Source organism: Vigna angularis, chromosome 9 (genome assembly GCF_016808095.1).
Source record: "Vigna angularis cultivar LongXiaoDou No.4 chromosome 9, ASM1680809v1, whole genome shotgun sequence".
Classification (NCBI taxonomy): Eukaryota; Viridiplantae; Streptophyta; class Magnoliopsida; order Fabales; family Fabaceae; genus Vigna; species Vigna angularis.
This window is the reverse complement of record NC_068978.1, coordinates 9580193-9594587: the sequence shown is the minus strand read 5'-3', so window position 1 is coordinate 9594587 and position 14395 is coordinate 9580193. Positions and strand designations below refer to the sequence as shown.

Below are 14395 nucleotides of genomic sequence, written 5' to 3'. Positions count from 1 at the left end.
CACAAACTCACCATTTCCTCCTCTTTTTTTTTTTATTATCACCAACACCCACCACCAGCCCTCCATTTTCGCCTTCACTTCCATATTCATATCCTCACGGCCCTCATCACCACTTTCAACATCTTAACTTCACGGGTTTCGTTTCCATATTTAATCCTTGTCATCAAACACCTCTGGCCTTCATCTCCACCCAGACTCACTGCTATACTTCCCTTTTATTTTTCATCCCTACCCTTCGGCCATCACCCTCACCTCCAACACCCATCATCCTCATCCCTCTCCATTCTCTGTCAATACCGAAGAGCCCCAAGAAACAACTCACAGCCTAACCTCCGAACGGCCAACATCACCACCAGCCACCGTGAGTGTCACCAACATCCCTATAGCGCCTCCACTGTCAAACAACAGAGACTCCAACCTTTGTTTCCCTCCCTCGCAAGCCACCATCTCCAGCACCTCATCCCCATCCTCACGACAATCACTAACTCCATTGCTTCCAACCCATACTCGACATTCAATCACTACCTTCACTACATTTCCCGATACCATCTCCAGCCTCATCCCATTTCATTTTTACTTCCCCATCATTTTTCAACCTCTGCATATTCATCTCGGGAACACTCCTCATTACCCCTCACCTCCAGCCCATCATCTTCATCTCACTCTCCATTCATCTCCAACACTACTACAGACCAGGGACTGAACCTTCAAGTTTCCATTCATCTCCCATCACCAACACGCCCACGGCTACCGGCAGGAGCTGGGGAGAAGCACCTTATCAAAAAAAAAGGAAAGCCAGCCACGAGGGAAGCCATCTGACGCACGGGATTAGTAAGGAGTGAACCAAGCTTCAAGAGGTAAGTAATGAATCCCATTCTATGTTTTACTGAGTTTGGTTAATTGACCTTGAACATGCCTTTGTTACATTGTTGTTAAGTTTGCATGTATTAAATTTACGTGTGTAAGTTTGCATGTGGTGCTGTTAGATAGATGCATAGTGTTGTGAATATTCGTACCTATACATTGTTACCGAACAACCATCATCCCACCTTCTTGACGCCCACGACCATCATTTCCACACCTTATGCACTGACCTCACGAGCAGCTCAATCTTTCACCTCTACATACGACGACCATCATCAAACACACCAGTAATAACCTCCAAATTTCCACTACTAACGCGCACGGCCAAACTCCCATATTCACCACTCCAGCCCACCATCTTCATTGTTACCATTCGGCCAACCCCTTCATCTTCCCTATTTTCATCTCTAACGCCCATTGCCTCCAACCCATCATCCATCATTCATCTCTGAACCTAAAACTATTCATTCATTAACAACTCACGACAATCCCACTTTCAAGATTCAGCATCCACAATCTCCACTCACCATCACCAACGCACACTGACGGTGACCCATTTGCAGCCCACTATATTCACCACGCTCATCTTCATCCATATAATATCTCCAACTTCATTACCCCTTCACGGCACAACCCTTCATCCAGCTTCAACCATATCCATACCCATGCATCCGGCAACCCTTAACACAAACCAAATACCCATCCTCCATATTCACTCTCGCGGTCCATAAATAAACGCACGTTATTTGGCCTTTATCGAGCGCGCGTCACCATTTTCTCTCATCTTCACGAACGAATGCTCGTCCATAACGAGCGTTCGTCGTCTATTTCCCTCATCTTCACAACGAACGCTCGCCCATAACGAGCGTTCGTCATCATTTTTCTCATCTTCCCAGCGAACGCTCGTCAAAACGAGCGTTCCTCATCAATTTGCCACATCTTCCCCACGAACGCTCGTCCATAACGAGCGTTCGTCATACAGCCTCATGTTCTTAACGTCCGTTCGTCCTTCCCAGCGTACGTTCGTTAATTCCCAACGAACGTTCGTCCCCAACGAACGCTCGTCCCCAACGAGTGCTCGTCATTTCACCCCTTTCCCAGCGAACGAACGCTCTTCCAAACGAACGCTCGCCTAAACGAGCGCTCGTCTTCCCAATGGACGTTCGTCCTCAGCGGTTCTTTTTTTTTATGAACGTTCGTCTTCCCTAACGAACGTTCGTCCCATGTACAGTATCCGCTCCTTTGTTTTTTTTTTATATTTGTTAAACTTGTTTTTGTTTTACATAAATTTCAAAAATTATAAAAATTGTAAATAATAAAAAATATATATAAAACGTTAAAAAAAAACATTTAATGTAATAAATCGGTATGAGTACTCGTGCGATCGTACGCATCAGCCTAGTACTCATTGCCCAAATATAAAATGAATAAAAAGCCGTGTGAGTGCTCGTGCGATCGTACGCATCAGCCTAGTACTCATTACGCAAAACAATAAAAAGAGAAAGCCGTGTGAGTGCTCGTGCGATCGTACGCATCAGCCTAGTACTCATTACGCAAAACAATAAAAGAGAAAGCCGTGTGAGTGCTCGTGCGATCGTACGCATCAGCCTAGTACTCATTACGCAAAACAATAAAAAGAGAAAGCCGTGTGAGTGCTCGTGCGATCGTACGCATCAGCCTAGTACTCATTACGCAAAACAATAAAAAGAGAAAGCCGTGTGAGTGCTCGTGCGATCGTACGCATCAGCCTAGTACTCATTACGCAAAAAAAATAAATATTACAGCAAAAATACCAAAAAAATATAAAAATCCTCAAAAGCCAAAAACATCAACATTTTCAAACTACAAACAATATCGCCTCCAGAACTACGTGATCCTTGATTCTCCATCAAAAGTGGAGATACGTAGGAGCAAGGCCAGTCCTTGTCAGGTTCACTCTCCCAAAAATCCAAATCATTTTCCAAACAAATTCTCAAACAATTTTCAAACAAATTTCCAAACAGTTTTCAAAAGAACTACGTAACCCTGATTTCTCATTCTGCATGAGAATACGTAGGAGCAAGGTCAATCCTTGTCGGGCCCAAAAAGCTAAAAAAATATTGTTTGTTTCTTTTGAGTTTTATTTAAAGGGAAAGTTAAACACTTTGAAAACCACATCCACATTCGCACATTTAGTTAAAGGTACTGCCTTAGGGCAGGCGTTGTAGGGTGCTAATACCTTCCCTACACGTAACCGACTCCCGAACCAAGAATCTGGTTCAATTTGACCATGCCTTATCATTTTATGGTTTTTCCGTAGTTTTCCAGAATAAACTATGGTGGCGACTCCAAATCTCTTTTTCGAAACTTTTTAAATATTAATCTTTTTTTTATTGGATCGTCGTCCCGTCGCGATTCCGGTTGCGACAGATGGCGACTCCACTGGGGAATGCCAGAGAGTCAGGCCATTTAGTTAGATGTGCGAATTAAATGTGGTTTTTCTTTGTGTTTTTCTTCCCTTTCTTTTTCTTTATCTTTGTTTGATATTTATCATTATTGTATATATGTTCTTTTGATTATATTGAACCCTAGGGTAGAAAACATGTTATATCTGCCTGGGAATTTTCTGGTTGTTTTGCAGGTGAGGGTTTGGGGTGTATAATTGCATTCTCCCTTCACACACACACATCATATGCATATCATGAGTGAGGCCCTATACCCGGGTCTGAGCGCAACTTAGAAATAGAGGGGTTGTGTAGCGGTGTCACTCTGGGATCCACTTCCTGTTTGGCTATCGTGAGAACCCCAGCCAGAGTCTGTTCTTTTCATTTGTGTCTCCACACCTAGTTGATTACTCTGACTGTTGTGGAGAAACAGTGAAAAGAGCCATAGCTCTGGTGGCCTGATTTAAGCATTAGGAAGCTATCCTTGTGAGTGCATATATTTGGCCTTAGAACTTCAGTCATCCAACCTTTGATAAGGCACAAAAGGGAGAAATGTGTATTCCTCTAACCCTCATACTGTTCATTCCATTTTCAAAAAAAAAAAAAATAATAATAATAAAAAATAAAATAATAAATAAATAAATCATAATGTCTTTGCATTCTCGTGTTGTACATGCTTTTTGTTAATCATTTTATTTTACCTCACTTTAACATGCATCATTCGGTAACATGCTAATTTTAGGGGAAATCATCCAGTATTCACTTGATATCGCGAAGATGGAAGTCGATATAAGATCTGGTGCTACACAACATACTGAGTCCCTCATGTTAAGAAATAAATCTCACCTGAAGACCCACAGTGGAAACTTGACAAGTCTCATAAAGTTGGGCAGAAGGCTAAAAACCATAAAGAGACAAACCTTTAAGAAGAGATATGGTAACCTGTTGAGTCTAATGGAGGTAGAAGTGTCGTCGCCTGCTATCACAGCCTTCGCACAGTATTATGATTCCCCGCTAAGATGCTTCACCTTTCAAGATTTTCAGTTAGCACCAACTATAGAGGAGTTTGAGCACATTCTGGGAATGCCACTTGAGGGTACCACGCCATATCAGCATTTGGAACATCATGCCTCTATCGCGACTATTGCTGCCGTAATGAAACTACATCCCAAAGAACTTGAAGACAGTTTGGTAACAAGGAATCAAGTACGTGGACTGACACAAGGATTTTTGGAGCAGCACTTGCATTATCTAGCAGAAGGGGAGGATTGGGAGACTTTCATGGATGTGTTAGCTCTTACCGCGTATGGCGTCGTGTTGTTTCCTAAAGTAGAGGGCTTTGTGGATTATGCCGCAATTGATGTTTTCGTGGCAAAAAAGACGAGATCTGAGAATCCCGTAACAGCGGTCCTTGCGGATGTTTATGGGACCATGAGTTTTTGCCACGAGAGAAAAGGGAAGAAAATACTTTGTTGTCTATCGGCGTTGTGTGTGTGGATGACTGCGCGTCTATGTAAGGGATCGGGTGATATCAGGTGTCCGTTGGAAGATCCTTCGCACCAGGGGCTCAAAGACAAAGGAGTGAATGAGTGGGCCCAATTCTTTGCCAGTTTGAATGGAGGAAAAGTAAGATGGCGTCTCCCTTGGCTTGAGACTAAGCCCTCCATCCATTATTGTGGCCCATTTTCCAATGTACCCCTCATAGGTACTCGATATTGCATAAATTATAACCCTATCTTGGTTCAAAGGCAATTCGGACATCCCATGAAAGGGGCACCCTCGCCGAAATACCTTACAACGTTATTCATCTATTATGAGGATGGGCACTTCACTGAAATATTGAGGAAAGTCAGAAGTGCTTGGGAGAATGTTATGCGAGCAGAAAAGGATTTACGATTGGGGGTGATGGACGACAAAATTAATTATCACACCTGGATTTGGGAAAGAGTAAAGGAAGTCAAATTGCCTTTCAAACCGATCGTTCATCAGCTAGCTAACGAAGGGCCATCCCAAGAACTAGAAAGCGATGAGGTGAAGCAATTGAAGATAGAGATGAAAAAACTGAGGGAGCAGAATGATAGGTTGGGAAAAGAATTGCAGACTGCGCGCAACGATTTGGTTGATATGAGGAATGATAAAGAAGAAAAAGCACAGGCCTATGAAGAAATTGTCAAAAGTCAGAAGGCTGAAAGAGTTTATACATTCCGATTGAAACAAGACCTTTTAACCGCGAGCAAAGAGCTGGTCATGAGAGTAAAGGAGAAGAACACAACATTAGAAGAGGGAAAACAATGGAGGCTCCTGTATGAAGAGGCTAAAAGAGATAAGCGAGAGGCTCTGAAGAGACTAAGAGAAGCGCAGGTTCAAGTAGAAAAGGCGGGACATGAGATGAAGGAAATGGCCTTGTCTTTTGAGACAGAGATGAACCAAGAGCGTTGGAAGCTGGCAGAGGCTGAAGAAGAGCATCGCTCCATGATAAAACAGATGGAGGAGTACATTGAAGAGCAAGAGGAACGGTGGAGGTCAATGGAGTTTGGAGAAAGGCATCATGCCTTGGTAAAACAAATGAAAGACCACATCGCGATACAAGAAGAGGCTGTGAAGCATTGGAAGGGAAGTTTTTCCCAATTGGCTATGTTGGCAAATGGAGCAATTGAAGATATCCCAAAGATGGTGTTGGACGCCGAAGCCACGACCCACTTTTTTAACCCGCCTTCCGAGATAATGCTTTTTATTAATCATTGTAAATGGCTAGTAGGCGAAATGAAGGCCTTCATTGCTCGGGCTGGGAAGTGATTCATGTCTTGTTAGATTTTCTCTATATGAAAGACTTAAGATGTTTTGTATGGTATCAACTTGTATCGATTTCCATCATTAACATTATCGTGATCTTATGATTTCCACCTATCATTAGCATGCATCACTTTTTTCCTTGTTCTTTCTATCTCCCTTTTTTCTCTCCTTTTTTGTTTGAAGCATTTCATCTAACTTAAGTTAATAATAAAACAGTAAAAAAAAAAAAAAAAAAAAAAAAAAAAAAACGGCCAACTTTCCACGACATCCCTACAGGACTCGAGCCAATTCAAGGATCATGGAAAGCTGGGAAGAGTCACAAGAATCCATCAAAGCTGAAATGAGTCAGTTGAAGGACCAGGTTGGACAAATCTTGGTTGCCCTTGAAGCCCTGAAGGCTACTGGAGAGTCTTCATCTACGCTGGTTGGTGGGAATGCCCATTTTTATCCCCCATTTTTCAACGCTACTAGCCAATCGATTCCTTTCCCGTTGTATGGATTACCCCCGGGATATACTCCTTCTGTAGGAGAATATATCGAAGGGGGGCACGTGTCGTTTCCCATTCTTACAACTATTGATATCCCGTCAGTCACCACTCATGGACCTACCTCTGTGTCAGCTCCCTTGGTAAGTGCTCAAACGTATGAACCGATCACAGTTGAAGGAACACGAGTGACTACGATACCGCACATAACTGTTAACCACGATTCTTCAGCAAGAGCCGCATCACAAACCGCGGCGCGTGCAGGAATCGACATCAGTAACGGTGCTAAAAACAGACTGGAGATTCTGGAGGAAAAAATGAGGGCTATTGAAGGGATGAAAAACTATGGGTTCGGAAATGTTGCAAGATTAAGTTTGGTTCCTGGAGTAAAAATACCGTATAAGTTCAAGGCGCCCGAATTCGAGAAGTACAAAGGTGATACATGCCCTAAGAACCATCTGGCCATGTATTGCAGAAAAATGGCTGCGTACGCATATGACGACCAGTTACTCATCCATGTTTTCCAAGACAGTTTGGTTGGGGTAGCATTAAACTGGTATACTCACTTGGAGCCCTCTCGAATCCATTGTTGGGCAGATCTAGCCGACGCCTTTGTAAAACGGTATATATACAACACGCATGTAGCACCGGACCGTCTGCAATTACAGAATATGGGAAAGAAAGACAATGAGACCTTCAAGGAATATGCCCAACGGTGGAGAGAATTGGCCACGCAAGTGGAGCCGCCTTTGTTTGAAAAAGAAATGGTGGCGATGTTCGTAAATACGCTTCAGCCACCATTTTATGAATATATGGTGGGGAATGTGTCCGCCAATTTCGCTGACGTCGTCATAATTGGCGAGAGGATAGAGATTGGGATGAAGAGCGGGAAGATTGCAAGTGGTCCATCTACGATGGAGAATTCTAAAAAGAAGCCTTCTTTCAATCCAGGAAAGAAAAAAGAGGGAGACGTGCATGCAACATTGGCGATGCCTGTATGGAAAGGTCAAGCTCCTTCTAAAAATTATAGACCACACCTAGGCCAACCTTCATATTCAGCCAATGCGGCTTTCGCTCATCCAATCAGGCCTCAACAACAACAAGGATTCTATCAATCACAACCCGTCACAAGCAACGCTTGGAGGACTGGGCCAAGTGCAAATCCAAATCCGAGTGTAGGTCAAGGCGGTTATCCGGGAAGAACCCAGGAAAGAAACTTTGTCCACTTCACCCCCATCCCCATGACTTACACTGAATTATTACCTCACCTCGTCAAAAGGGGACTGGTAGCTATATGCCCAATGATACCTCTGCAGCCTCCATACCCCAGAAGTTATGATGCAGATGCCAAGTGTAGTTATCACGGGGAAGGCGTGGGTCACTCAACTGAAAGGTGCATGACTTTTAAACATAAAGTGCAGGCCCTGATTAACGCTGGGTGGCTAAAATTCCAAGAAGATAAACCTAGCATTGATACTAATCCGTTATCCGGACATGGTAATGCCTCGACAAATGCCATTGAAGTTAAGAAGCATGGACTGATAAGGGATGCAAGTAAGATCCGAAGTTCCAGGAGGTTTATTTTCAAGGAATTATTAAAGTTGGGGTTTTTAAACGGGGATTGTGATTTGGAAAGAGCATGTGGACTTCATCCATGCACGGAACACTCTATCGAGGAATGCGTTGAATTCGAAAAGTTCCTACAAGATCTGCTTGATAGGAATTTGATGCAAGTGTGCTATGAAGACAAGTATGAGGATGTGTTTGCACAAACTGGTATGGAGCCGGATGTAGCTTTGCCGGAGCCGTTGATAATCCGCTTCACTCGAACCACCCCTACACCAGTAATTCAAGGAAGATCACCCTTTGTCATCCATGCACCAGTTCCTTTTCCTTACAAAAGCGATAAAGCTGTCCCTTGGAGGTATGGGACACATGTAGTCGATGAAGGACACTGCATTGAAAGCCACTCCTCTAGCCAGGATCCAGTTGTTGAAAATATATCTGGTATCGGCGGAATGACGAGGAGTGGTCGAATCTTCACGCCACCAAATTTGACGGGAAGAGGAGCTAGTAATAATGAAACACCAATGGATGCAAATACTAAGGAGCATTTAAAGGGGAAAGGGGTGCAAGTAGAGGAGACCTCTGACAAGGCAGACAAGAAAGAAATCTCTGAGGAAGAGGCTTGCGAATTTTTAAAATTCATTCAACAGAGTGAATATAAGGTGGTGGAGCAGTTGAAACGCATGCCTGCTCGGATTTCCTTGTTAGAATTGCTTATGCATTCTACCTCTCATAGAAAGTTGTTGATGAAAGTCCTCAGTGAGGCTCATGTCGAGCATGGTATCTCGTTGAACAAGTTTGAGGGTATCGTTGGCAACATCATCGCTAATAATTACCTCACCTTTACTGACGAGGAGATACCCACTGAAGGGAGAGGTCATAACAAGGCTCTTCATGTCTCCGTGAAATGTTTAGATCACATTATAGCACGTGTCTTGGTGGACAATGGTTCCTCTCTGAATGTCATGCCAAAATCGACATTGGAGAAGCTACCCTGTGAGGGAGTGCATATGAAGCCAAGCTCCATGGTTGTGAGAGCATTTGACGGCAGTAAAAGGGTAGTGATGGGAGAGATTGAATTGCCTGTTCAAGTTGGTCCTTGTGTCTTTCAGGTGACCTTTCAAGTTATGGACATCCTCCCGGCTTATAGTTGTTTGTTGGGTCGCCCGTGGATCCATTCTGCAGGAGTTGTGCCTTCCACACTACACCAAAAGCTGAAATATGTTATGGGAGATAAGCTGGTGATAATATCAGGAGAGGAGGACCTCCTTGTGAGCAGACCATCATCCACGCGATATATTGAGGTGGCTGAGGAGGCTCCTGAAACTGCCTTCCAGTCATTGGAGATCGTGGGAAATGCCTATGTAGAGCCATTCCTAGCAAGCCCGCATTTGTCACGTGCTTCTGTCATGATGGCCAAGGTCTTGCTGAAAGAAGGGTATATACCTGGTAAAGGTTTAGGAAAGCATGGGCAAGGGCGAACTTTCCCCCTAAAGGTCGTCCAGAATAGAAACCGATACGGCATAGGGTATGAGCCCAACAAAAAGGACAAGCGAAAGTTGATGGAGGAAAGGAGAGAGTACGGTCTGGCTCGTGTAGAAAGGCGTGAACCTCGGGTGGAAAAGATTGGTATTCGGGACATCAAGGAGAGCTTCCGTAGTGATGGATGGATCAATGCGGGCCATATAGCCGCCGTGGAGGATGAAGATAGCTCTGAATGTTCAAACTTCGTGTGGGTTTGCTCCCAAGGTGCTCAGCTCAACAATTGGAAGACTCTAGATTTACCCGTGATGTTTAAATCAATTGAAATGTAATATTTTAATTAACCTTATCGCTTAACCCGAGCTTTGGGATTCATGGCTTACGGGTTGATGCTTTATTTTGCTTTCAATGTGATATTTGAATCGTGTTTGTTCTCATTTCTATCATCATTTATCATTTTTCATCGTTTTTCTTGTGTATTTATTCTTTTCGCAAACTTAAATAATGCAGATATGACAATAAATGTTTTGAAAATAACAATGTCGATATTCCTAATTTTGAGCACCCTATCGATAATACGGAAGATGATTATGAAGATGACCCGGAACCCTCTCCAGAGCTCTTGAGATTAGTAGAACAAGAGTCTAAAGAGATAAAACCCCATCAGGAGGATGTTGAAGTACTCAACTTGGGAGAGGAAGGAGAGATAAAGGAAGTAAAAATCGGTACTAGCATGAAAAAGGAAGTGAGGGAAGGGCTGCGAGCCCTACTGAAGGAGTTTAAGGATGTTTTCGCTTGGTCTTACAAAGACATGCCAGGGTTGGATACCGATATTGTGCAACACAAGCTCCCACTTAAGCAGGAATGCCTTCCAGTCAAGCAAAGACTAAGAAGAATGAAACCAGAAATGTCATTGAAAATTAAGGAAGAGGTACAGAAGCAATTCGACGCAGGATTTCTGGCTGTGGCTAAATACCCACAATGGGTAGCAAATATTGTACCAGTGCCTAAGAAGGATGGAAAGGTTCGAATGTGTGTCGACTATCGTGATTTGAATCGTGCAAGTCCGAAGGATAACTTCCCGTTACCACACATCGACACTTTAGTTGACAATACAGCCAAGTACTCGCTATTTTCGTTCATGGATGGTTTCTCGGGGTATAATCAGATTAAGATGGCGCCTGAGGACATGGAAAAGACGACCTTCATCACGTTGTGGGGGACCTTTTGTTATAAGGTAATGTCTTTCGGGCTCAAGAATGCCGGGGCAACATATCAAAGGGCGATGGTGACACTTTTTCATGATATGATGCACAAGGAGATCGAGGTTTATGTGGATGATATGATTGCAAAGTCTGAATCAGAAGAAGAACATGTCCTCAACCTGAAGAAATTATTTGAGAGATTGAGAAAGTATAAACTCAGGTTAAACCCTGCCAAATGCACGTTTGGAGTAAAATCCGGGAAGTTGTTGGGCTTCGTGGTTAGCCAAAAGGGGATAGAGGTGGATCCGGACAAAGTGCGAGCGATATCAGAAATGCCTGCGCCTAGCACAGAGAAGGAGGTTCGCGGTTTTCTAGGTAGAACTACATTGCTAGATTCATCTCCCAATTAACTGCTACCTGCGAACCAATGTTCAAGTTGCTGCGGAAGAATCAGGTTATGGTTTGGAATGAGGATTGTCAAGCCGCTTTTGAAAAAATCAAACAATACCTGCAAGACCCACCTGTATTGCGTCCACCCGAGCCAGGAAGACCACTCATTTTGTACTTAACTGTATTGGAAAGGTCAATGGGTTGTGTATTGGGTCAATATGATGAAGCTGGAAAAAGGGAGCATGCGATATATTACTTGAGCAAGAAATTCACAGACTGCGAACAACGATATTCATCGTTAGAGCGAACTTGTTGTGCATTGGCATGGGCCGCTCATCGCCTAAGGCAATACATGTTGAGTCACTCTACATTGTTGATATCCAAGATGGATCCTATCAAGTTCATTTTTGAAAAGCCCGCTCTCACTGGAAGGATAGCTCGGTGGCAGGTGCTATTGTCAGAGTATGACATCGTATATGTCACTCAGAAATCTGTCAAAGGTAGTGCATTAGCAGAATACCTGGCGCATCAACCCATCAATGATTATCAGCCAATGCAGCCCGAGTTTCCTGATGAAGATATCATGGCCCTATTCAAAGAAGGCAGGAAATACCGAGACGAAGAAACATGGATATTACTATTTGATGGAGCGTCGAATATGATGGGGCATGGCATAGGGGCAGTACTAATCTCTCCAGAGCAGCAGTATATGCCCATGACATCAAGGCTGTGTTTTGATTGCACGAATAACATTGCAGAATATGAGGCCTGCGCTATGGGTATTCGGGCGGCAATAGAGTTCAAAGTGAAAATTCTGGAAGTATATGGAGATTCAGCTTTAGTCATCAACCAGTTGAAAGGAGAGTGGGAAACAAGAGACGCAAAATTAATCCCTTACCAGGCATACATCAAAGGATTAATGGAGTGTTTCGACTTCATCACATTTAACCACATACCACGGGAAGATAACCAGTTAGCAGACGCGTTGGCTACTTTGTCATCCATGTTTGAGGTTGACCCGAATACAGAATTACCAGTGATCGAAATGAAGAGCCATACGGAGCCAGCATATTGCCAGTTCATCAAGGAAGAGGTGGATGGTAAACCTTGGTACTTCGATATCCAGCACTATCTTAAGACCCAAGAATATCCTGAAAAAGCATCTGAAAACGATAAGAGGTCGTTACGAAGGTTGGCTGGTAGCTTTATTTTGAGTGGGGACATTTTATACAAGAGAAATCATGACATGATTCTCCTCAGATGTGTAGATACAAAAGAAGCCGAATTGATATTGAAAGAAGTGCACGAAGGTACGTTCGGCACACACATGAATGGACACTCCATGGCGAGGAAGATCCTGAGAGCTGGTTACTTCTGGTTAACCATGGAAAATGATTGTTGTACACATGTAAGGAGGTGCGAGAAATGTCAGATGCATGCAGACAATATCAATGTATCGCCCACGACTTTGAACGTGTTGTCTGCACCATGGCCGTTTTCAATGTGGGGAATAGATGTTATTGGAGCTATAGAGCCAAAAGCGTCAAATGGACATCGCTTCATACTGGTCGCAATCGATTACTTTACCAAGTGGGTCGAAGCCGTTTCTTATGCCAACGTGACTAGAAAGGTGGTGACCAGATTCATAAAAAGGGAGTTGATCTGCAGATATGGGTTGCCTAACAAAATCATCACTGATAATGCCACCAACCTGAACAACCGGATGATGGCAGAGTTATGTGAGGAGTTCAAAATTCATCATCTGAATTCTTCTCCTTATCGTCCAAAAATGAATGGGGCAGTAGAAGCTGCTAATAAGAATATCAAGAAGATCGTGCAAAAGATGGTGGTCACCTATAAGGATTGGCATGAAATGCTTCCCTTTGCTTTACATGGATATCGTACTTCAGTACGAACGTCCACTGGTGCCACACCTTTCTCGTTGGTGTATGGGATGGAAGCAGTGCTTCCATTTGAGGTGGAAATCCCATCTCTACGAATTTTATTGGAAACCCAATTGGAGGAAGCTGAGTGGGTTCAAGCTCGGTTTGACCAGCTCAATCTCATCGAAGAGAAAAGACTGACAGCGATGTGCCACGGGCAATTGTATCAAAGAAGAATGAAAAAGGCTTTCGACAAAAAAATACATCCAAGGGATTTCCATGAAGGCGAACTGGTGTTAAAGAAGATATTGCCCATACAAAGGGATTTTAGAGGCAAATGGACACCAAATTATGAAGGGCCATTCGTAGTAAAAAGGGCGTTCTCTGGAGGGGCACTTATTCTCACAAGGATGGACGGAGAGGAGTTACCTTTACCGGTCAATTCTGATGCGGTAAAAAAGTTTTACGCATGATGATTCCGAGATAGGGGATGCTACTAAGGGATATTAACACTGTTCTGTGAAAATTTTGTTGTATTTTGTGTTACTTCTTTCAATAAATGCCTGCGATTTCATTCATTATCCGACTTTTTCATCTTTTGCTTTTCGACACGATTCATATCACACTGAGTTTTAAGGTAAAATAAGGAAGGTAATAATAGTTAAAGCATCACGGGTATATTTCATTGAGCACAAACTCGAACCTCAAGGATGTCGTGGAAGAAAACAAATAAAAAAATAATGATAAATAAATAAATAAATAAAAAAAAAGAGGTTTGTCAAAAATTCAAATTGTGCAAATTTTGTTTACGAGTTCATTGTTCCTCTCTTCCCATTTCTGCATTGTCTCAAGCATAATGTTTTCAAAATTTTGTTTTTCATACTCATGGCGTTCACTTTGGTTTTCATTTCTTTCGAAGTCATTTTTCCGCATTTTCTTTGTAAATAATTTGTTTTCTGTTGAACCCGTTTTTTATTATTTCGTTTAAATTAGAAATTTTGTTAGACTGAAATAAAAAGAAAAAAACCATAAAATTTTTTTTTTCATTTCATCATTGGAGCAGAATTACAGTGAGGTCGGATACACTCATACGATCTTAACATTTAAAATAAAAATGCAAAAAAAAAGAAAAAAGGGAGGATATAACAAAAAAAGTGCAAAATCACAATTTCAAACACAAAAAAAAAAAAGAGCTGAAAATAAAACAAAAGCAAATAAAAGATTGTGCAAGGTTCGATCACTGGTGATCGTTAAGTTACAGACCATAAAAAAAAATAATAATAAATAATGAAAAAAAAACATTC

The 14395-nt window shown here is 42.6% G+C and overlaps 1 protein-coding gene and 1 pseudogene across 1 annotated transcript; both read left to right on the top strand.

The window, feature by feature from the left end:
* The first annotated feature begins 6378 nt into the window (after nucleotides 1-6378).
* Nucleotides 6379-10602, top strand: LOC128193871 (uncharacterized). Its single transcript, XM_052868058.1, has 3 exons — nucleotides 6379-9941; nucleotides 10124-10432; nucleotides 10539-10602. Exons 1-3 carry the CDS (start codon nucleotides 6379-6381, stop codon nucleotides 10600-10602), a joined length of 3936 nt encoding a protein of 1311 aa, XP_052724018.1.
* A 41-nt stretch (nucleotides 10603-10643) lies between these two features.
* Nucleotides 10644-13564, top strand: LOC128193870 (uncharacterized; annotated as a pseudogene).
* The last annotated feature ends 831 nt before the right edge of the window (nucleotides 13565-14395 follow it).